Source organism: Calliphora vicina, chromosome 5 (genome assembly GCF_958450345.1).
Source record: "Calliphora vicina chromosome 5, idCalVici1.1, whole genome shotgun sequence".
Lineage (NCBI taxonomy): Eukaryota > Metazoa > Arthropoda > Insecta > Diptera > Calliphoridae > Calliphora > Calliphora vicina.
In genome coordinates, this window is record NC_088784.1 from 26,351,266 (window position 1) to 26,374,233 (window position 22,968).

The 22,968-nt window shown below is 26.0% G+C and overlaps 2 protein-coding genes and 1 non-coding gene across 4 annotated transcripts in view; 2 read left to right on the plus strand and 1 right to left on the minus strand.

Moving 5' to 3' along the window:
* Window positions 1-18,891, plus strand: part of Picot (putative inorganic phosphate cotransporter protein picot) — a 42,388-nt gene extending 23,497 nt beyond the window's left edge. Inside the window, exons 1-7 of one of the 2 annotated variants that reach the window (XM_065510902.1) lie at window positions 8,925-9,081; window positions 15,775-15,956; window positions 16,204-16,293; window positions 16,362-16,835; window positions 16,903-17,185; window positions 17,404-17,645; window positions 17,712-18,891. In XM_065510902.1, coding sequence (XP_065366974.1) covers window positions 8,982-9,081; window positions 15,775-15,956; window positions 16,204-16,293; window positions 16,362-16,835; window positions 16,903-17,185; window positions 17,404-17,645; window positions 17,712-17,927 — 1,587 coding nt within the window. In that variant the 5' untranslated portion in view covers window positions 8,925-8,981 and the 3' untranslated portion in view covers window positions 17,928-18,891. Of the gene's footprint in view, window positions 1-8,924; window positions 9,082-15,774; window positions 15,957-16,203; window positions 16,294-16,361; window positions 16,836-16,902; window positions 17,186-17,403; window positions 17,646-17,711 lie in introns of those variants that run through there. The other variant, XM_065510903.1, reaches the window with a different exon arrangement.
* A 1,152-nt stretch (window positions 18,892-20,043) lies between these two features.
* TRNAF-GAA (transfer RNA phenylalanine (anticodon GAA)) lies at window positions 20,044-20,116 on the plus strand. The gene has a single exon. It is a non-coding gene; the product is annotated as a tRNA-Phe (tRNA).
* A 760-nt stretch (window positions 20,117-20,876) lies between these two features.
* LOC135960294 (UPF0587 protein CG4646) lies at window positions 20,877-21,504 on the minus strand. The gene is made up of 2 exons (XM_065511544.1): window positions 21,200-21,504; window positions 20,877-21,134 (listed from the first exon to the last, which is right to left on the minus strand). Exons 1-2 carry the CDS (start codon window positions 21,450-21,452, stop codon window positions 20,896-20,898), a joined length of 492 nt encoding a protein of 163 aa, XP_065367616.1. The 5' UTR covers window positions 21,453-21,504; the 3' UTR covers window positions 20,877-20,895.
* Window positions 21,505-22,968: the final 1,464 nt, after the last annotated feature.

A 22,968-nucleotide genomic window follows, 5' to 3' on the forward strand; every position in this document is an offset into this window, starting at 1 on the left:
TGATAAAATTTATTAGAATTTTTAATCCATAACTGGCGAATAATCGATTATTCGAATTAATACACGATTAATCGTTTAGCCTAAATATAAAAAACTCGAAATTTTCTAACTTTTGAGAATAAAATAAATAAATTGAACAAATTTGCTCTATAAGATTACAAGCGATTAATCGAATAACCAAAAACTTGAATCTATGAAATTATTAACTTGGTGTAATAAACTAAAGAAATGTTCCCAATAGCAATTAATCGAACTTCAAATTATACCCATTATTTCCATATTTTAGATTCAACTCTAAAATTATTGAAGAGTTGTTTTTAAATATTGAGTTTCAGAAAAAAATGAGCAAGCTAATATCCAAGACTTTCACAACTCTAATTTATATTTACTTTATTTTTTGTACTTAATTGAATGATATCATATTAACCGGAAATATGTCTGTCATTGTTTAATATTTGTTACTTTTATTAAATTTGAATTTTAATTATATTGTTTAGAAAAAAGAATGCTGTCACTTTCTATTCAGATAAATCTAATTTATGGCAAATAGTTAGACCCGTTTCACATTAGGCAATTAGTTGCGCTAGACTCTTGCGCAATTTTTATGTTTGTAGATGTCAGAGGTAAGGTCGGGTTAAGGAGAAGAAAAGTTTTCAAATTTGAGTACAGACTTCATTGTAATTGCCTAAAGTGAAACGGGTCGTATGTGTATTAAAAAGTTGATAATAGTTTATTAAGTATACGATTTAAACAACTAATATTCAAAACATTGTGCTAATTTATTTGTAACTTTTTTCTTTTTAGGTAAGAATATGTGGAAATTATGGAAATTATTAAATAATATATGTATGAAACTCAAAGGGCGGTAAGTGTTTAATAATATTCGAGAAAACCTGACCAACCTGATCTATATATTTAATAACTTAGCTTTAAATTTAAATGTTGTTCTAAACAATGTTAAATAAAATTAAAAGAAAACCCTCGAATGTTCTACAATTATCAGGAAAATTTAAATTTAATTTTTCCCTAATGCTGAAAAAGTACTATAACTTAATTTTATGTCAATTTAAGAGAATGCTTGTCGATTTAATTCAGACTTAAAACAGATTTCTATAAATTTATTTATTTTATGTTAATTTTACACTTTTAATCTTAACTCGTCTTGTCTTTGTGATTATACGGACATTTTCTTTGCAACAAATGGGAGCTTCTCTTTATAACTGCATCTGGCAACCATTTTCTTTTAATGCTCTTGTTTTTGTTCGCGAGATAGTGCATGACTCGTCGTCGCACTCTTGCTCTTCCACACACACAAACGCAAATATTTATTTTATTTAACACTTGTTTTTGGGTGTATGTTGTTTGTTGTTGTTTTCTATGAATTCGTATTTTTTTTTGCTTTTGCTATCAGCCGATTTACACGTGAGCATTTGCTCGTATCAAATACACTAACACGCGAGTGTTGGTGTTTGTATATTTATTGATACACGGTGGGGCTACAATAACAACATTCGTACATGAAGCAACAACAATAAAAAAACATAAAATAATATAAAAATAAAACAATTGTGATAATAAAATGTGCACATTTTGTGATTTGGCAAAAATGAAATACTTGTTTAGAAGAAACAAACCATTTTGCAAAAAATATTTTATCAATTGATTGATGATATTGTCGGGGAAAAGCTTTTTAGACTTAGACGTCAATTCAAAGGAAAAGATGAACTTTTGACTTTGAATAATGCTGAAGTTGAAATGATTAGTCAGCCATAGGAAATCAAGGGTGAATGATAGGTAGGTAAGAGGGAAAGAAAATGGCGTCAGTACAGTGGTAGGAAGGGAGTATTACAAAAAAAGGGGCCTAGTCTTAATAAAAAATGGGGGATAATTTTGTAATTTCAGTATTTATATATATTTTTGTGTTTTTTGTAGATAATTTTTTATAGAATTTTTTTTTTTAAATTTTAATCAACTTTTATTTTATTAGTCTAGACTAAACATCAAAATAATTATATTTTTCTTTTGAATTTAAAAAAATAAAATTTCAATTTTGTTTTACTTTGTTTACTAAGTATAAAAATATAATTAATTACTTAAAATGAATTCTCTGTGACGCAAATTAGAATAGATTCTAATTTATTTTTATAAATTTGCTAATATTTTTCTTTTATACAATTTTTTTTTTTGTAAAATTTTTACCAAATGATTTCAATTTTATTTTATTTGTAAAAATATTTAGCAATTAAAATTAACTGCATACACTTTACAAAATTAGCTACAACAACAACAATAAAAAAACACTAGAACTAAATTGTATTTATTTCCGTTTTTACATGATATTTTTAGGAATTTTTTTTTCGTAATTTATTGACATGACACATGATTGAGTTTGGCAACTCAAGGTTGCAAATGTGCACAATTTTCCTTTTTTTTCTTTATTGCTCGTTTCACTCAACACTTAAATGATCAATTATTGTTAAAAGCGAAAAACAAAAACATGTAAAAAGAATTACAACATAAGTTTTTATGAAATATTAAAATTAAGGTTAAATTTTCAACAATAAGTTGGCAATACTTGAAGATTTTTTTTTTTCAAATAAAAGGGTTTAATTTAAAATGGGAATGATTTTTACTTATAGCAAATTTAAGAGCAATTAAAATGAATTGTCAACTACTTGAAATATATGAAAGAAATTGGCAACACTTATGGGTTTTTTTCAAGAATTCAAATCAAAATATTGAAAAAAAAAATAAATTTAACAAAATTAATTGAAACAAATTCTATTCTATATCTTTAATTGCTTTATTAACAAAATTAATTAAAAATTGACAAATAAATGAAAATTTATTATAAAATATTTGTGAAAATTAATTTTCTAATCGATTTTTAAAATTATATTAAAAGAACATATGTATATATGACTTTGAAATAATATAAAAATGTCTAATCTTATTTATTTTTTTCTTTCGCTTACTTCACGAAACCTCAAGAAGTAATTTTTTAATCGATTTCAAATTTTTAAAATGATAAGAAAAGTAAAAGCATAAAGCTTTTAAATAATATATAAATTTCTCAGCTTAATCAAAAATTATAGAAATATTTTTGTTGATTAATATAAAAAGTTTTGAATTTTTTCAAAAAAAATTAAATTTTGCTATAAAATTATTTCATAATTATGTTAGAAAAGCTTAGTATTTAAATAAATAAACTAAAATCTATATCTGTTCTGAATAAACCCAGCTATAATTCACTAAAATCTTCGGTAAAATACCAAAGATAATTTGACTGAAAACGGAATTTAAATTTTTCCTGATAATTGTTTTTTTTAATTTTAAATTTATTTTAATTTTGATGCGTTTTTTTCATCTCTACTAATGATCAATTAGAACAAGCTTTTTAAACAAAAATCTTATAGTTTTAATTTTAACCACGCCCTTTTTATTAAATTTTAAAGTGGGCGTGATAAAACAATTTTAAATTTATATTCTTTCTAAATAAGATTTTTGTTGTTATTTACTGGCTGTTATTCAAAAATTTTAAAAAATTTCAAATTTTTTACCTTTAAATTAAATTTATTTTTATTGAAACCATCAAAATTATAAAAATTTCTCTAACACTTAATATTGGGCGCTAAAAGTACAACATTTTTCAAATTCTTTCGAAAATAACTTAAACAAATTAAAAACAACCAAAAATTTGTCTTAAAGTGGCCCCTAAAAAGAAAGCATACGCGATCGTTTGTATCTAAATTTAAACCAAATAAAATAAGTTATATAACTCTGACGCTATCTCGTGAAGGGGTAGGTCGGATATTAACTTAAGACAACGACACGAATGAATGAAATTGAGTCATAAAAACAAACGAGAAAAGAAATTTTGAATGAATGATTTTCAAGAAAACACAACGTGATCAAGCTAAAAGAGATTTTCAAGAGATCTTTAAACAGGCATCATAAAAAAAACGGCTACAAACTGTTTTGTTCATCAGCTGATTAAGACAATTGCGTCAAAAAAAAGCTTAACAATAAAAAACTATTGAGAGTGTTGTTTGTGTTTCAAGAAAAAGCATAAAATTTATTTTTGAGGGAACCAGGGAGTGGTATATTTAGCTAGTGACATTTACTTTCAATATATTTGTTTTTCTTTTAAATATTTTTCAAATTATTTGCTTACGTCTTTAGCAAAAATCTATAAAAACGTAAAAATTTATAAAATCTAAAATAGAAATCATCTCATTGTTAAATTATTTATTATAGTAGCAAAATTTTGCAATAAATAACCAAAATATTCAATTTTGAACTTATTTACCTAAAACATAAAATAATTGTTTAGCTTTAAAACAAATTTATAAAGTAGAAAAAAAATCTACTCATAATAATGGACTTTAAATACTTAACAAAAAAAATACAATAAATTTTATTGTTGCTTTAAATAATAAAAAAATAACACAAAAATAAAATAAGCAAAAATAAAACTATACTAAAAAAGATCTCGTGACTTTGACCAAAAATATATGTATATGTATCTATCTACACACCATCACATTTATAACACACCAAGTAGCTAGCCTATCATCATCTAACCATCCCATCATCTAGCTATCTATCGCACATCTTACTTACGTGCCCATTGGATTATTTGAATTTGAAATCAACCCAAAAAACACAAACATTCAAATTTTCAAATATTTAATTTTATGGAATAATAGTTCTTTGTTGTTGTTTAATTTTTTATTTTAAATCTGCCAGCCCAACAACACATGCTTTAATAATTTAAATCAAAAACACCACAGTATAAAAAAAAAACTTTCCGATTTTTGTTTTTAATATATACATGTGTATAAATTATAATATCAGTAGTTGGAAACAGTTGACAAAAAATTGGCAAAATTCAATCATTGAATTTCGAAAACAAAACGTAATAAAACAAATACAAAAAACTAACAAAAATTATTGAAAATTTTGATTTGAACAATTATTTCGCAAGTCAGCATATAATTAATAATATTTAAATATAAAAATAGTTTTAAATTAATAGAAAAAATAGCTGGTTAAAAAAAGACTTGAATATAAATGATTTAAATTTTTTTTAATATTTTTCTAAATTTTTAAATTTTGTGTCTCCTTAAGTTCATAACTATGTTTGAGGATGACCTTTATTCAAATAAATAAACTAAAAGCCCTATCATTCAATTAAATCGTTGGACAAATGTCAAAATTGTAGTAATTTGTTTAGGTAGGGAAGTTTTAAAATATTATTTAAGTTATAATCGTCAATATTTTGTAAAATAAAAATTAGTAACATTTAAATAAAATAAAGAATTTTATAAAATATTAACTTTGACATTTGACAACCAATTTTAGAGAAAGAAAGCATATATTCTATTGAGTTGTGAATTCTAAGCTTAATTTATCTTCTAAATTCGGATAATTTACTCATATTAAAGGAAAATAATTAAATGTGTAGCGTTGCCAACTATGTACATAGACACAGCCTCAATAATGAGTAAACACCACAAATTATTTGATTTCCATCGATTAAAATTTAAAAATTTCGGTTGAATAATAGATTCGGTTTTAAAAAAAAAATAGATTTAAATCGGACTATAATGATTTTCACGATCTTCATGATAAGCAACTCTTCCCTTTGACTACAGATTTAAACAATTCTATTTCAAATAACTAGCCTCAATAATGAGTAAACACCACAAATTATTTGATTTCCATCGATTAAAATTTAAAAATTTCGGTTGAATAATAGATTCGGTTTTGAAAAAAAAAAGATTTAAGTCGGACTATAATGATTTTCACGATCTTCATGATAAGCAACTCTTCCCTTTGACTACAGATTTAAACAATTCTATTTCAAATAACTAGTTAAATGTACTATTTGTATATACTATTGGCAATGCAGAAGAATTGCCAACTATATTTGTAGTTTATTTATATGTATCTGAACATTCTTATGCATTGTTGCGAACTATTTTCCAATTGATATGAGGCAACAATTTTTGATTTTATGTGACAACAAACCAAAAAACTTGCATATTCTTTATTATTTAAAAACCACCCAACTTGTGTAGATCCAAACTTGATCCAGGCTCCGTAGAGCAGATCTATCATCCCGCTAACCATGAAGGCTCTCTTGTTGAAGAGCAAATAGTTTTAATTTTAGTTATAAGATTTAAATACTTGTTGTAAGGTCTATAAAAGCCAGATTCAATAAATAAAGCGTTAAAAAAATATATATGTATAGCGTTGCCAACTATAGAGATTTTGGCCAAATTTTTGAAAAAAGAAATTTCAAATATTGAATAATATTCATCCCATTAACTGGCAATATCCAGGAGTTGCCAACTATAGAGTTTTTTTTTGTTTGTCAATTATTGAAAAATATTCCTGCCAATAACTTTATTTTTAATTTAATCTATTGTACTATTGGTAATGTCCACGAGTTGCCAATTTTTTATATACATTATTTATTTTTTAATACACATTATTATGAGGATGTTAAGAAATTTCAGATTAATTGATGATTTTAATTAATAACAAACTTGAAAATTAATTATTATATTAATATGTATACATATCGTTGCCAACTAAATCCTAATAGAAATAGTTATTTGCTAAACATTTTTTACTTTCATTAACTTTTTTTATTAACTAATTCTTTGAAGTAAAATAGTTTTTAATAATTTTATTTAATATTAATAATAAATATTATTTCATTATTAATGCGTTGCATTTAATTTATTTTATTAAGTTTATAGGCCAAATTTATCTGTTTATTAGTTACTTTTAATGAATAGGTTGGCAATGCGAACTTACAAATTTAGTTTAATGTAAAGAAAAATGTTTTAAATTCGATTTCTTTACAATTTATATTTCTTTTTATTTATATGTCTACTAATTTTTCCTCAAATTCACTTTTAATAATTATTTAATTTAGTTATTTATAATTAAAGACAACTTTAATACATTTGAAAGAGATTTTAAACTATGAGTTGGCAATGCGATTTTTAAGTTTCTAATAATATCAGAAAATTATTATTGTTTTCAAGTGATTTTAATCAAAATACTCTTTACATATAGAGTAAATTATATTTGAAGCAGTTTTATGCTTCTAAATCAAAATTGGCAATGAGATTCTTTTAAATAAATTTTAATTTTAGAAAATTTAAATTACTTTCAATAGATTTTACTGACACGTATTTAAATATGTAATAAAAAGCATTTAATTAAATTAATTTAAAAACAAAATTTATGATTTTCAAGATCGTTTTAAAATAAAAGTTTTTTAGTTAATTTAAAAAAAAAATTATGACTTTCAAAAGGATTTTCAAATAAATATTTTTTAGTTAGAGTAAACTCGACTTTCTTTAAAACTTTTAAAAGATTTTCATATTTATTTTGGCAATCCGGAACAACAAATTTAATTATTTTTTAGAAAATCTTTAGATATTGATTCTGAAACAAAAAAACTTTATTTTAAATAAAAATTCTTTATTACATTTGGCAATGCAAATGCAAATTTTCAAGAGATTTAAAAAATATTCAAATTTAATTTAATGATCAAAATTCTTCTACCCCGGAGTTGCAAATTTTTCATTTAATTTAATTTATTATTAAATACGCATTTCCAGCTTAATTACTCTCAATTGTAAAAGTCATTAACAATTCCCTAAAAGTTTTATTAACAATTTCAATCACACCTTAAAAGTTAATTAACATTTATAGTGGCTGTGTCATTTTTTAACAAAACTACTTACTCTACCGTAGAAAAAACCCGAGCACAAACCCCCCCAAAAAAATACAGTTTTGTTGAAAAACGAGCGTCAATGGATAGAAAACAAACAAAAACAACAACAATTATAACAATAACAACACGTTAACATATAAACTTCCCTTTACATTTCACCCAAAAGCCCCAAAAAGCTTTTGCAAAAACACAATAACAACAAACCATAATAAAAACACACGAAACAAGCAAAGAAACCGGGCCCCCTTGACTGCCCCTCGCAAAACAACAAATTTACACACACATACACTCTCACTGAAACAACAACAGATCGTTAAAGAACAGCAGCAAAAAAGCGACGAGACGATAAAAACTTTGGCGTAACCGATAGACAAGTGTCAGTTGGTCTATAGAACGCGCGCCAAATAGTAGAAATAGCAAGACAACAAATTGAAAAATTTAAACTTTTCTTAAAATACATAATAATAAATTACATTTAAAAGAAATTTTTGAAAATATAAAAATTTTCAAAAAAAAATTGCAATCAAGCGAAAATTACAACAATATTTAAAAAAAGCATTTCCGTAATATTTACTCAATTACGACGAAGTGGAGAGGAAACCAACAGCCATCGTCAATAACAACTTAAGAAGAACAAGCTGTAAAATAAAACAACAACTAGCAGCCGCAAAAATTAAATAAAATAGAAAAACACAAACACAAGAATTTAAGAAAAAAGCACATTTCAGTTTAAAAACTAAAGCATTTTAGAAATTCTTTAGAAAATATTGAAATCAGTTTAAATAAAATCATTTACGGAGACAGTAGTAAATGACAAAGCGCAAAAGCCAACAAATTTAAATAAATTCAAACTACAACACAAATAAAATAAACGCAAATAATTTATTCTTCAACAACGACCATTTTGAAAAACTAAATTTGCTATAAAAAAATGTTGAAATTTTTAAGAACTTTACGGTAGAACATGAAATGGTTTAAACGTGTGCGTAAAAAGTGTATTTAATACTTTTTAACCAACAAAATAAAATAAAAATAAAAATAAAAAAAACACGCGTCTTGTTTTAAAAACGTCCAAAAATTTTAAACCAAATAACGAAATTTTATTTCAAAACTAAAAATACGCTTAGTTTTTCTTTAAACAAAATACATTGTGTTAAGTGTTAAATTTAAGTTTAAATATCTCATAAATTATTTACAACAAATCAACAAAAAATTTACAAAAATGCCTGCACGTCAACCAGAAAATCGTGAACGTAACGGTCATGTCCTGGTGTGGGATCAAAATAGCTTTAATGAGATTTTCGAGGAAAATCGACCCAGAGGTGATTTATTTGTTAAATTTTTTTTTATTTTGTATATTTTTAAAATTGAAATTGTTTTTATATAAAGACATTATAAATTTAGTTTTTTCACGTGCTTTTTCTCTACATTTACGAAACATTTCTATTGTGCAATAGACAGGCGACCAACCACTCGTGTACCACATATAGAAATTAACAAATGTATGGGTGTGTGTGTAATTGTTTAAAGACTAAAACGTTTCAAAAATAAGCAAATTTTATTATAAGAAAGAAAAAATCAGAAATTTATTCGAAAATTAATTTATAAAGTTTAAAAATGCTGGCAATTTTTGAATTATTTGAAGTAAAACTTTTATTAAGATTTTTAGCAATTATGAATAGGCAAAATTATTTTTTTTAAATAAAATCTAAAGGCAAATTTAACTGTTATGAAGTACAGTTATTAATTTATTAAGTGGGCAATGTTAAATTAAAAAGTTTCAGATTTGAAAGCACATTTGAAGTTAACTTTATAAAGTTTTTTAGCAATTGTTAATTGGAAAATTTAAATTTGTTAATATTGAATACCTTCAAAATATAGTAATTTCTTACATTTTATTTATTCCTATAAAATCTGTTTTTAGCTACTTTTAAAGAATAGTTTGGCAATACGAGGTTAAAAACTTATTTTAATTTAAAGAAAAATGGTTTAAACTTGATTTCTTTTATTAAGTTATATTTAAATTTAATTTTGTAACATTTCCAAGAGATTTTAGACTAGGCATTGCCAATGCTATTTTCTAAATTATTATTAATATTAAAGAATCATAGTTATTTTCATGGGATTTTACTCAAATACACTTTAAATATTGATTGAACGTTTTAAATTATATTTAAACTCAACTTAGATCAGTTCCAATGGATTTAAAAATTTTGTAATGGCAATGCGATTTTCCTAATTGTTATTAATATTAGAAAATTATAATTATTTTTAAGAAAGTTTACATAAATACCCTTACATTCATAGTAAATTATATTTAAAATTTATTTTGAAGCACTCTTGAAGACTTTTAAATAAGTGGTTGGTAATGCGATTTTCCAAATACTTATTAATATTAGCAAATTACAGTTATATTCGAAGGAGTTTACTTAAATACACTTACATACTTAGTTAATAATTTGTGAAATATAATTTTGCAGCTATTTAAAGGCTTTAAAGTGTTGGTAATGCGATTTTTCAAACAATTTTTATTTTAGAAAATTCGAAAATATACATTAATATGCATTTAAAATTGGTCATGTGTAGTTTTTAACATCTTCCAAATTCGAAGAAAATTTTAGAATTTTAAATAAAAATTTTTAATCAAAATCCTACAAATTGGCCAAAAAAATTAATTAATTCCACAATTTTCATGTTTTCCAAAAGATTTTGGGTCAAAATTCTGGTTTTTGCACAAAATGCTTTTAATATTAACAAATTAATAATTTAAATATTCTAATTGGCAACTCAAAGTTTGTATGTTATTTAAAATAGCAAGATTTTTTTATATTTCAAATATTTTCTTCGGAGAATTCTTTATTTTTTACTACTTGTCAAAAAAAAGTTAATTAACTCAACAATGTTCATGTCTTTTCCACAAAATGCTTTTAATATTTACAAATTAACAATTTAAGTATTCTAATTGGCAACTCAAAGTTTGTAAATTGTATATTCAAAGATTTTCTTCGAGGAATTCGTTAGTTTCTACTAAATGGTTTAAATATTCACAAATTAACAATTTAAATATTGTGATTGACAACTAACAATTTGTGAAAAAGTCTAATATTATTACACTGGTCAACAATAATGCTATTATTACATTTCCAAACTGTTTTGAGGAAATTGAATATTAAAGTTGGAAACGCAAATTTATGAAGTTAACTTAAGTGACTAAAAATTCTTAGAAATTATAATAAACAGCAACAAGCATTACCAGTAGACATAATTTTTAAAAATTTTAAGATTTTTTGACTTCTAGGGAGGCAATTAGGTTTTTACGTTGGCAACGCAAAATTAATAAATTAACTTAAATACATAAAAATGAATAGAACCATTGGTAAGCTACAGCAAATCCTACTTCTAGACATAATTTTAATCAATTCTAAAATATTTTGAAATTTAAGTTGGCAACTCGATTTTTAAAACTTCTTAAAAAAGTAAATATTTTACAAATAACTGTACCATTCATGTTAAAAATAAACATAAGGGTTGTTTGGCATATTTTAAATAATTTCCATAATATGTTGGCAACTCGAAAGTAAATTTAAAAACAATTTCTATCAAATGTTCTATATAATGTAAAATATTAGCAAATTCCCGTTGATTATAAGGTTGGTAATTCAATCCATTCATAAACATTCTAGACCCGATTTCATTTAATCCAAAATATATTTAAAAGTAGAAATTCTAAACATTTTCAAGGTTTTCAACAATTTGGAGTTGGCAATGCGATTTTCCATATAAAGTAAAATAAAACAAAATTTATATTATTTTTAATAGAAATGACTTGAATGATACACGCTTGTTTAATTGAAATAGAAAATACTTTATTTTCAAATATTTACAATAATATTAACAAAAAATTAGCAATTTTTGAAGTAAAATTATTTATTTTCACAATTATATTTCAACATTTTTCTTTAACCTAAACTGTGATCTAAACATAATCAATAACAATAATTCTATTTTTATATAGAACTTTGACCCCTAATTATTATCAAATTGAGTTATTGCTTAGAATATACAAAAAAATAAAACTAATTATGTCTATCACTCAAATTATAAGTCAATATATAGCAAATAACTACAATTTTTGTGATTGCCTAAGGGAAATTTTAATACAAACAATACGTCAGTACTTGTTTTGTAAATAAAATAAAATTTAATTAATTATGTAAAGAAAATATATAACACTATTATATTTTCCAATCCCACTTCAATTGACACTTGTCAATATATTAATTTTACAGTTTGTTTAAATACACTAGCAAAAAATATTTCCATTTTATAGAAATGACAGTTAAATTAAAAATATTCCATATCAATTGACTTAAAGTGACAATTAAACAATGAACGATGAAAGAGTGATGAAATTTATTAGCCATAAATCAAAATAATTTAATTTAAACATAAATCTTTGTAATATAATTGACAAATGAAGAAAAAGGTGTTAGTTTTTGAGTTATAATTTTTTGAAAAGAGTTATTAAGTTTGTTAGGATTAGCAGTGTTAACTTGACACTTGAATTTACTCAGGAATTAAAAGCTTTGTTTACAATGGGTTCAACTTATTGACACGTGTTTTGTAGTTTGTAACAATTCAAAAGTATTTCAGTTATGCCTACTATGTAACTTTATTTATGGTTTAGTTATTTAAACGGAAATTGCTAATTTAAATTGCTTTGTTTTCCTTATTAATAAAAATTCTTATTTATTTAAAGTAGACATTTAGTCAGCATTATTTTTATTGCATTTATTTACGTAAAATAATAAACTAATTAGCAAAATAGTTTAAGTTTTACTGTTATAAATATTAAATTTATATTTTCTACTTGTTTTATTAAAAAAAAATTCATTAAATTTGCTACTACTTTCATTGCTTTCTAAACAATACTTGTATTTTCACTTGGAACTGATAATTAATTAAAAATATTGACAATAAGGTCTTAAAAACAAATTTAGTTTATAGAAATGATAAGGAATTTCATAAATCAACAAAATGTTGCATTTAACACGTGCACATCAACATTCTTAAGTGTTTCAATTTGAAATTAAATCAGTTATAAAAAAAATTATGGCAGACATTTCTGAAGTACTTTATAATATTCAACAAAACTTGAAACAAGTTGACCATAAGCAAGAGTACTGACAACTTGACGCAATAATACTGACATTTTTTAAAACAAAGAAGAAATCTACACTTTATCAAAAACTTATAATTCCGTTGAAAAGTCCCTTTTTTATACAAAAAGTGTTTTCTTATTTTGCTTGAAATATAACATTTTTTTTAGTAATTTTTCTTCATGAAAATTTGTTTACTGGTTTATTTTTTAGCTTAGTAATATAATATAGTCAACAACAAAATAATAATATTCATTTAAATATAAATAGCACAATATTCAAGTTGACTAATTGTTTATATAATCATAATGCGACATATGTATGAAAATTGTTATATTTTCCCCCAAATGACGTTATCACAATTAGACCATAATGAAAGACGTAATCTACTGCTCAATCTGGGCTACCAGAAATTTCATTAAAAAAACCCACATGAAAATATAATAAAGTGGGGGAGGGGAAAGGGTTTTCAACAGTGGAGTAGAAATGAAATATTAAAAAAAAATTTTAAACTTCATTAATGAAATAAAAGAAGAAAATTTAAATATTTTAAAAGTTTGGTTGGCAATGCCTTAATCAAAAATTAACTTAATCTTAAAAAATCATACAGATCTTGACTTCTTTACTTCCAAAATATATTTAAAATAAATTTTAATTAATTTTAGAATATTTAAAAAATTGGGTTGGCAATGCGATTTTTTAAAATTTTGCAAATTAACAGAAATTGTTTCTTATTTTTAATAGTTTTCATTAAAATGAACTTATATACAAATTAAAATATATTTTATAACGTTTGAAACATTGTAAATTTTACAGTTCGTAAACAAATTTTAGGACTTTCCAGTTAAGGTTGGCAATGCCTAATTAAAAATTAGCCAAATCTTCAAGATATTGATTCTTATATTTCTAAATATATTTAAAAGCTAATTTTGAACCATTTTAGGAGATCTTGAAATTTTAGTTGGCAATGCGATTTTTTTAAATTTTGTAAAATAACAGCAAATTTCCATCATTTTTAATAGATTTAACCAAAATAAACCTATAAACAAATTAAAATACATTTTATAATGTTCAAACTTTGTATAAATTACAGTTTTCCAAAAAAAAAAATTAAATATTTTCTTCTTAAAGTTGGCAATGGCGAATTAAAGATTAAACCAATCTTCAAGATATTGATTCTTCTTTTACTAAATATATTTAAAAGTAATTTGTAAGCCATTTAAAATTAAATTTTGAACCATTTTAGGAGATATAGAAATTTTAGTTGGCAATGCGATTCTTTAAATTGTGTAAACTAACAGCAAATTTCCCCAATTTTTAATAGTTTTAGTTAAAAATAAACCTAAAATCAAATTATAACACACTTTATAATGTTTCAAACTTTGTATAAATTACAGCTTTCCCAAAAAATTAAACATTTTCTGCAAAAAGTTGCCAATGGCGATTTAAAATTTAAACCAATCTTCAATGTATTGATTTTTCTTTTCCAAAATATATTGAAAAAGTAATTTGTAAACCATTTAAAATTTAAATTTGAACAATTTTAGAAGATTTTGAAATAAAAGTTGGCAATGCAATTTTTAAATTTTTTATAAAATATCAGGAAATTTCCATTATTTTTAAAAAAAAATCACATTATTTGAATTAATCTAACTTTCATTACTAAATATGGAGACTCCGCTTAAATTAATAGAGCTTCCCTTTATTTTTTTCCTACAACTAGCATTCCCTTAAACTTGTTGATTTAAATCTGTTAAAACAGTTCTACAAAAACAACAATTGGTCTTACCAAATGTCAAAAAACAGAAATGAAAAATTAAAAACTGTTTAATACACATTCAAAATAGTGTGGATAATTGAATATTGGTTGTAACCTATTTATATGAAAAATATTTCGTTAACAAGCATAGAATATATAGATATTGAAATATAAAAACGAACTTTGACAGACGCTAGAACCCAACAATCAACAGAAAAGTAATGTGGATTCACGTTATATGATTTCGCCTTGATTTAAATCTTTTTTTTTAATTTCAGTAAAACACGTGTTTTATTTTAAAATTTCTAAATATAGAATATTAAAATTAAACATATTTTTATTTGTATGTATGTATAAACCGCCTTATCAAAATAGCGGCAATCCCAACATATTATTTTATTAAATACAAATCTGAATATGAATAATTTATGATCATTGCCCGAGGCATCATGAAGATAAGTTGAAATTTATGTTTTTGCTACAAAATAGAAAAAATATACATATAAAACACCCACAGCATTTTAAATAGATAAAAAACCGGCCAAAGTTTTATTTTTCAACACGTGAAGTCATGGGTTTAATATGAATTATTTAAGAATACATTACTTTTTAAAACTACTAGTATTTGTATACGTATTTAAATAGCACTTAGCATATTTTAAGGTAATAATTAATATTCTATTAACACTAAGATAATTGTGCTAAATCTTTTTTAGTTTGGAAATCTCTCCAGCTACACTACAGTTGGTAGCATTGTATAAGCTCCGACTTCCTCAAATATAGACATGACTAATAATAGGCTTAAAGATCGCACTTATACTCTTATCATTCATGTGGGTTTTTGGCATAATTCTAAGAAATTCTAAAACGTTTTAGAACATTAATTATAAATTGACAAAATCAATTTTATGTTAGACAGCTAATCTTTTTATTGTTTAATTAAATACAAAGCTAAGCTGTTTTTTATAATAAAATTAAAATAAATAAAACTGTTGCCGGGTTGTTTAGAAAAAAATAAAACTCATGATCAATATTTATTATAATGACGTGTTTAAGTTTGAAATTAATTTATTTTCTTTTTTTTTTGAATATTTCAGGTCTCTTCCAAACCCGCTACTTTGTTACGTTTATGCTCTTTTTGGGCATGGCCAATGCCTATGTGATGCGTACCAATATGTCGGTGGCCATTGTGGCCATGGTGAATCATACGGCCATTACAGCGGGCAATGCTGAAGATGTTATGGATGATGAATGTCCCGATTCTAACTATACATCAGTGGTAAGTTGAGATAACAAGGAGACCTATCTTTGTTTATATTCTATTTCATAAGCAGTTCTTAAATTTTAAATTCCTTGTTTTTTAAATTCAAAATTAGTTTTTTTCAAAAACTTTAAAAACAATTTAAAACCAAATCTATTAATTTTAGTTCTTTGTTTGTAATTCATTTCATAAACAATTTTGAAACATTAAATTCTTGCTCAAAACTTAACTCTAAATCTATAAACGTATATTTTCTATATTTTAGGATCTCGGACAAGATGGTGAATTCAATTGGGATTCCGCTCTACAAGGTTATATTTTATCATCCTTCTTCTATGGCTATGTTCTCACACAGGTTTGTCTCAAACTGCTAAAACTCAACAATAATTCCTATAATAATCTAAAACCATTTTTACTCTTTAGATTCCCTTTGGCATGTTGGCCAAGAAATACGGTTCCCTAAACTTCCTCGGCTGGGGTATGTTTATCAATTCCATATTTGCTTTCCTAGTGCCCGTGGCCGCCCGCGAAGGTGGTGTCTGGGGTTTGTGTGCGGTACGTTTCATTCAGGGTCTTGGTGAAGGTCCCATTGTGCCCTGTACGCATGCTTTGCTGGCCAAATGGATTCCGCCCAATGAAAGATCACGTATGGGCGCTGCGGTTTATGCAGGTGCACAATTTGGTACGATTATTTCTATGCCCTTGTCCGGTCTATTAGCTGAATACGGTTTCGATGGAGGCTGGCCCTCAATTTTCTATGTATTCGGTGCTGTGGGTACCATATGGTCGATTGCTTTCTTGATCTGGGTCTATGAGGATCCCTCAACACATCCCAAGATCGATGAACGTGAAAAGAAGTACATCAATCACTCTCTGTGGGGCACTAATGATATTAAGGTTTGTTTCAATATTTAAATCTCTTTTTTAATGTTTAAATTTTAATATTTCTTTTTTTTCTTGTTAGATTCCTCCAATTCCCTTCAAAGCTATTGTCAAATCATTACCTTTCTATGCCATTTTGTTTGCTCACATGGGTCATAATTACGGTTATGAAACCTTGATGACTGAATTGCCCACTTATATGAAACAAGTTTTAAGATTCTCTTTGAAATCGAATGGTTTATTGTCCTCGTTACCCTATTTGGCTATGTGGATATTCTCCATGAGTATTTCGGTGGTGGCTGATTGGATGATCACTTCAAGTCGCTTTAATCACACTTCAACTAGGAAAATTATGAACTCAATAGGTAAGTTTAAAAAACCTGGAAAATTATTTCTAAATTAATGAGAATACCTTGTTCAAAGTATCTGGATGATTCAAAACAATTTTTAATTAAGAGAATTTTGAAATTACTTGTTAATGAGTCAATCTTTTGAAAATACCCTTTGAAAGCATCTACATTCTTTAAACTATTTGTAATTAAAAGAACTTTCACTAATTTTATTGTTTTGTTATCACTTTTAGGTCAATATGGTCCCGGTATTGCTTTAATAGCGGCCTCTTACACTGGTTGCGATCGTGTCTTAACATTGGCCATTCTCACTGTTGGTGTGGGTCTCAATGGTGGTATTTACTCAGGTTTCAAAATCAATCATTTGGATTTGACGCCTCGTTTTGCCGGTTTCCTAATGGCTATTACAAATTGCTCTGCCAATTTGGCCGGTCTCTTGGCACCCATTGCCGCCGGTAATTTAATCCATAATCAGGTATGTTCAAAAAACTCAAGATCTAAGTAAAACAACAACTAACTTTAACTAATTCTTAACTTACAGCCCACAATTGCTCAATGGCAAAAGGTATTCTTTATAGCAGCCGCTATTTATATTGCAGCAGGTACCTTCTACAACTTGTTTGCCTCCGGTGAACGTCAACCTTGGGATAATCCTGATAATGATGAAAAAGACACAAATACCTTGGAGTCACAACATCAAACTAGTCCCCCCACAATTACAGGGTTACGCCCCGCCGCCATTACAGCCACCCAATAGTATATAGATTTAAATTAAATTTAAACTAATTATTATTATTTTAAAAACACAAAAAGGCTAATATAAATTTCTATAGAGTATAAGGTTTAAAACTAAAAGTAATTAACACAAGAGCATAGTTAAAAGCAAAGCAAGATAATAATAAAATTATATAAAAAAAAGACATGTTAAATCAGGAATTACCAGGAACCTAATTAAAAATGTTAAAGAAAAGTAATTATACATTTAAATTTGAACCATGAAAAAACAGAAATATTTAAGTTATTTATTAATTTTAAGCACCTAAATAATTAAAACAAGAAAAAATTACAAAAAATATAGCACGAAATGTCAGTATAATTTAATTATTATGATTATTATAAAAAAATTAAAGAAAATGTAATAAAAAATTACCTCATTAATGCAAAAACATATTAAAAACACGATTAATAATATATTTGTAAAATTTTTCGTTTTTGTAAATTATTTTGTTAAAAGTTTTTTGTATAAATTTATCTAAAAAAAGAAAGTTTAAAGTAATATTAACTTTATTGTCTGCCTACCATGTAGATTTCATTAATATTTTTATAAAAAAATAATTATTATTTTACTATAATTTTTCATTTTCTGTATATGTGATAGTTAAATCAAAAGAAATGCTGTTATTTTTTTTAATAATATTTAATTTTTGTTTGTTGAATCAATTAAAAACGTAAATAACACCTAACTAAATAAGTAAAATGTTTAATTTTATTATTATTATTTTTTTAATTTGTAAATTTTATTATTTTCGTTTAATGTTTATTTGAATTGGAACATTATTATTATTATTATTATAATTGGAATATGATTGAAAGAAGTATAAGAAAAGAAAAAAAAAACATCAGAAAAGAATTTTTATTTTTTACAGAAAACAAAAGACAATAAATAAATTGATAATTTTTTGAAAAAGAACCAAAAAAAATTATTAAACAAAACACTAAAAGTTAAAGTAGTTTTATTTAAAAAAAAAAATAACGATCTACATATTTTGATAGAATCAAAAAATCGCTTCAAACATGGCTTCGAAAAAGTCCTAATTTTTGCTATTCGTACCCGAAAGCAAAAATTAAACCCCTGAATTTACACCAATTTATGACAAACACAGTCCAGAGGAACGAACATTAATTGGACTTTTATAAAAACACAACAAAATATTCATTGAGTAGCGTTTAGGAATACTTATTCGAACAGACCAGATACTGGCCAGTCGGGGTTGTCATAGAATCCAATCATGGTCCGAATCTGTTTTGAAAACGACAAATAAGGTACATTTGACTTATGAAATCCAATGTAATTTTTTGTTTAATCCATAAAGAATTTAATTCTAGATCGAATATAAAACCAATAACTTTCGATTTCACAAGACCAATCTACTTTTTCAGTCGTTTTCAAAACCAATTCCGACAATGATTGGATTCTATGACAACCCCGAGTATTATAGAATTAATAAAGACCAGTTAGTGGCCTGGTGCCTAATTATTGCATTTGAGATAGCATCAGCTATCGTATCGAATAATTTCGATATCGAAATTGTGATAAAAGCTACTAAATTTCTTGCTCGATATCGAGTGCAATAATCTCAAATAAGAAAATTACGATAATTTGTATTCTAGACATAATAAAGACTAGTTACATGTCCAGAATAAAGTCCGGTTATTGGCCTGTATTCTAGACAGAATAATGGTCAGTTACTGGTCTGTATACTGTGTCCTGTATTCTAGACAGAATAACCCACCAGTGCTGATGAACAATTTTTCCTTAATAGTCCTGACTACAGACATGTAAAAGTCATTTTGACATTTTGGTCCAAATTTTTTTCCACTGTCCGATTTTGCTGGTTTTCAATGAGAGATATAGATAAATCAACTTAGAATTTCATAAGAATAAATAATAAATACACTTTGTTTGGACTTAAATGAATATTTCTAAATGTTACACATGAAATTAGATTTTAAATATAAAAACGTTAAATTTTGAGAAAATAAATTGTATGCGTTACACCCTGTTTATAAAATAATCAAAATAACAAGACAGATTACTGCTACATTGTGTGACAGTACATTCAAATGTTAAGTTTGTCAACATCATCATATGTGCCGAAATAGCTCAGTTGGGAGAGCGTTAGACTGAAGATCTAAAGGTCCCCGGTTCGATCCCGGGTTTCGGCATTCTAAATTTTTTAATTTTTCTATTATTTTTATTTAATTTTTTTTAAACCTGCAACTACTCTGAAATATTATCCTGATTTTATATAATGAAATTGAAATTTATTTATTGAAAATTACTTTTAAAACTTTTGTCAGAGAAAGTCGTATAAATCAGACCAAAACCGATTACTTAAGATTGTAACACAAAGATTTATTTTGTTTAACGCCTACATATCTCGCAGACTTGTTCTTTAATCCATTAAAAAATAATTTTAATTTTTAATATGATTCGAAGAAAATATATTCGATCATTCAATCACGAATGCGATAATTATCAAAGGAATAAATGCGCAATGAATTCAGCATACGCACTAACTCGTAATGAATTATTTAATATAACGATTAACCCCCATTAACACGACTTTAACTAACAATTATACTGTCGGTTACAATTATTTTTGTATGAAAACTGTCAGTATAACTATTAGTTAATACATAACCAGACTTCGTGTTACTGGGGGTAAGACATACAATTTAATTTTGAAAATGGAAATAATAATTCTTTCGAAACGATTTTCTATTCGAAAATTGTTACAAAATAACCCCCTGCTTCTCGAAAGTGTTACCTTACGAATCGATTTACAGAGTAGCCCCTCTTTCATGAGAAATATATAAAGATTTCCCACAACTTGATTTTTTTATCTTAACTTTAATAAATTTTCGAATATCAACAAATGTAATTTTCAAAATACATTTCAAAAATGCAATAATAAACTGGGAGTCAAGTAATATTAACACTTTTACTTCTTCAACTTAATAAATTTGGAAGCAAATTCATAAATTCCCACCGAATTGTTATTCTTTTCATCGAAATCCACCCAATCATCTTCTGACAAATCGACTTCATCAAACGTTTGACCATTATCCACAGAACGAACAATCCAACCAATACGAGGAGAAAAATCCATAGGTTCAGCGCCACGGCAGTCAAATACAACAATGGTTTTAAATTTGCCACTGTCCTCCTGGGTGTAGACAGCTAAACAAAAACGATAAACATTCTACTTTAAACCAATTCAATAAATAAAAATCCTTATAACATACCATTCGACTTCTCCACCACATCTATGGAATTCTCCCGGCTGCACATTTTACATTTCATATAGAAATTAAAGCCATTGGGATTACGTGAATCCTGTTGTGTGCGCTCCGATTCGGTTATGTCATGCCACTTATCCGATGTTTCGCCACAATTTGTACAGGTGAGTTTGATGAAGAATGAATAGTCTGGGTGGCAGGTTTTCAATTCTACTACATTTTCCAAAGTTGCGGAAATTTGTAAAGCTACACGTACCATTTTTGCAAAATGCTTTTGTCAATTATTTTTTTTATTTTGTCGGCGTTTTTCTAGTAATTTCTGTTTCGTGTGTTTTTCTTCTATTTTGTTGTTTTCACGTCATTCGCCGACAAGCAGCGTTGTTTTAAAAAGTAGTAAGATATATTAAGCAACTCTGCTTTACGGAGGAGTAGAAAAAATTGTGTTATACAGCCGTTATATTCAAAAAGTATAGTGGTATCAATAAGTACAGTGTCAAAAATCTGTTTTTACATATAAAATAATGACGACAGGTAATAATATGATAAGTTATAGAATCACTTATTGAAAATCTAAATCTGTTGTCAGAATTCTGGTGTAATCTACCTCATTTGTCGGTTCCAGTATTAAATCCTTTGTCCAGGTATTGAGTAATTATACAATGTTTTGATCGGATGTCTTTAAACTCAATGAATGACTGTAATCCATTAAAGTATTCCACGATCTAGGTTTAGATTATACTGATTGGGGGACTATAGTATGTCCTCGAAGATGGTAAGATGACTTACAGTAAAGAAGTCACGTGGTTTAGGAAGCGTTATTTCTATAACTGTGCTGGTTAATGCTAATAAGTTGGTGCGCAATCCATACTTTTTATTACTCTGATATTTCGACAGCATATGTATAAAAGAAAAGTTCCTTGAATGTTTTCGCAGCAGGATATAAGAGAGTGATCAGTCCGTACAATTTCCCCTCTCTTATCAGATTTGAACAAAGGAATAACTCAACCCATTTTCAAAACATCGTCTACAATTTGGCTCTTGACGAATAGCATGTCCATTAGTCTCAATAGCTCATTCCGTTCAATAGTTTTACAATGATTAGTAGTTGAATGGTCTAAAATTCCGTGCACACAGTTTAGAGCTTGGAAATTGGGGTTTCAATTAATCGCAGCACTGTAATCCTCCTTCATGAGTTTAGATTGATCGTATACCACAAGTTTTCTATTCCTAAACTCATGTTGTAGTTCTACAAAGAATCTATTGATCGTTTCCACTTATTCTCTGACCAACCAGCTGATTTCTTGGTTCAGCTGAACAATCTGAGGGTTACTGTATGTTGTCAAACTGTGTGGATGTACAATTGCCGGCGTTCAGCTGCTACTGTGACCTTTTCACGGAATATAGTCTCGGCATTGTCAACATCAAAAATGTCGTCGAAAGAAGTTCCCTGGCAAAAAAAAACTTCCGGTTGATAGAGCTATCGCTAAGTTGACATTATTTGATTAAATAAGAATCTGTTCGTTCCGCTAATCGAATTTTCTATAGAAAACTTTCAAGTGATTCATAAAAATGTTTGTCACAAAATGTGATCGTGTAAATCAATATTAAACCCAAAATAAAAACAAATAAACGGCAGGCCTTTGTAACTCAAATTCTTATTAAATCAACTAATATTTAAACAAATGCTAATTTAAATTAAATTGCAAATAAATTTTCAAGAGTTTACATTTGCAATACAGAGAAATCGGTATTTTGTTGTAAATAATAAATATTAA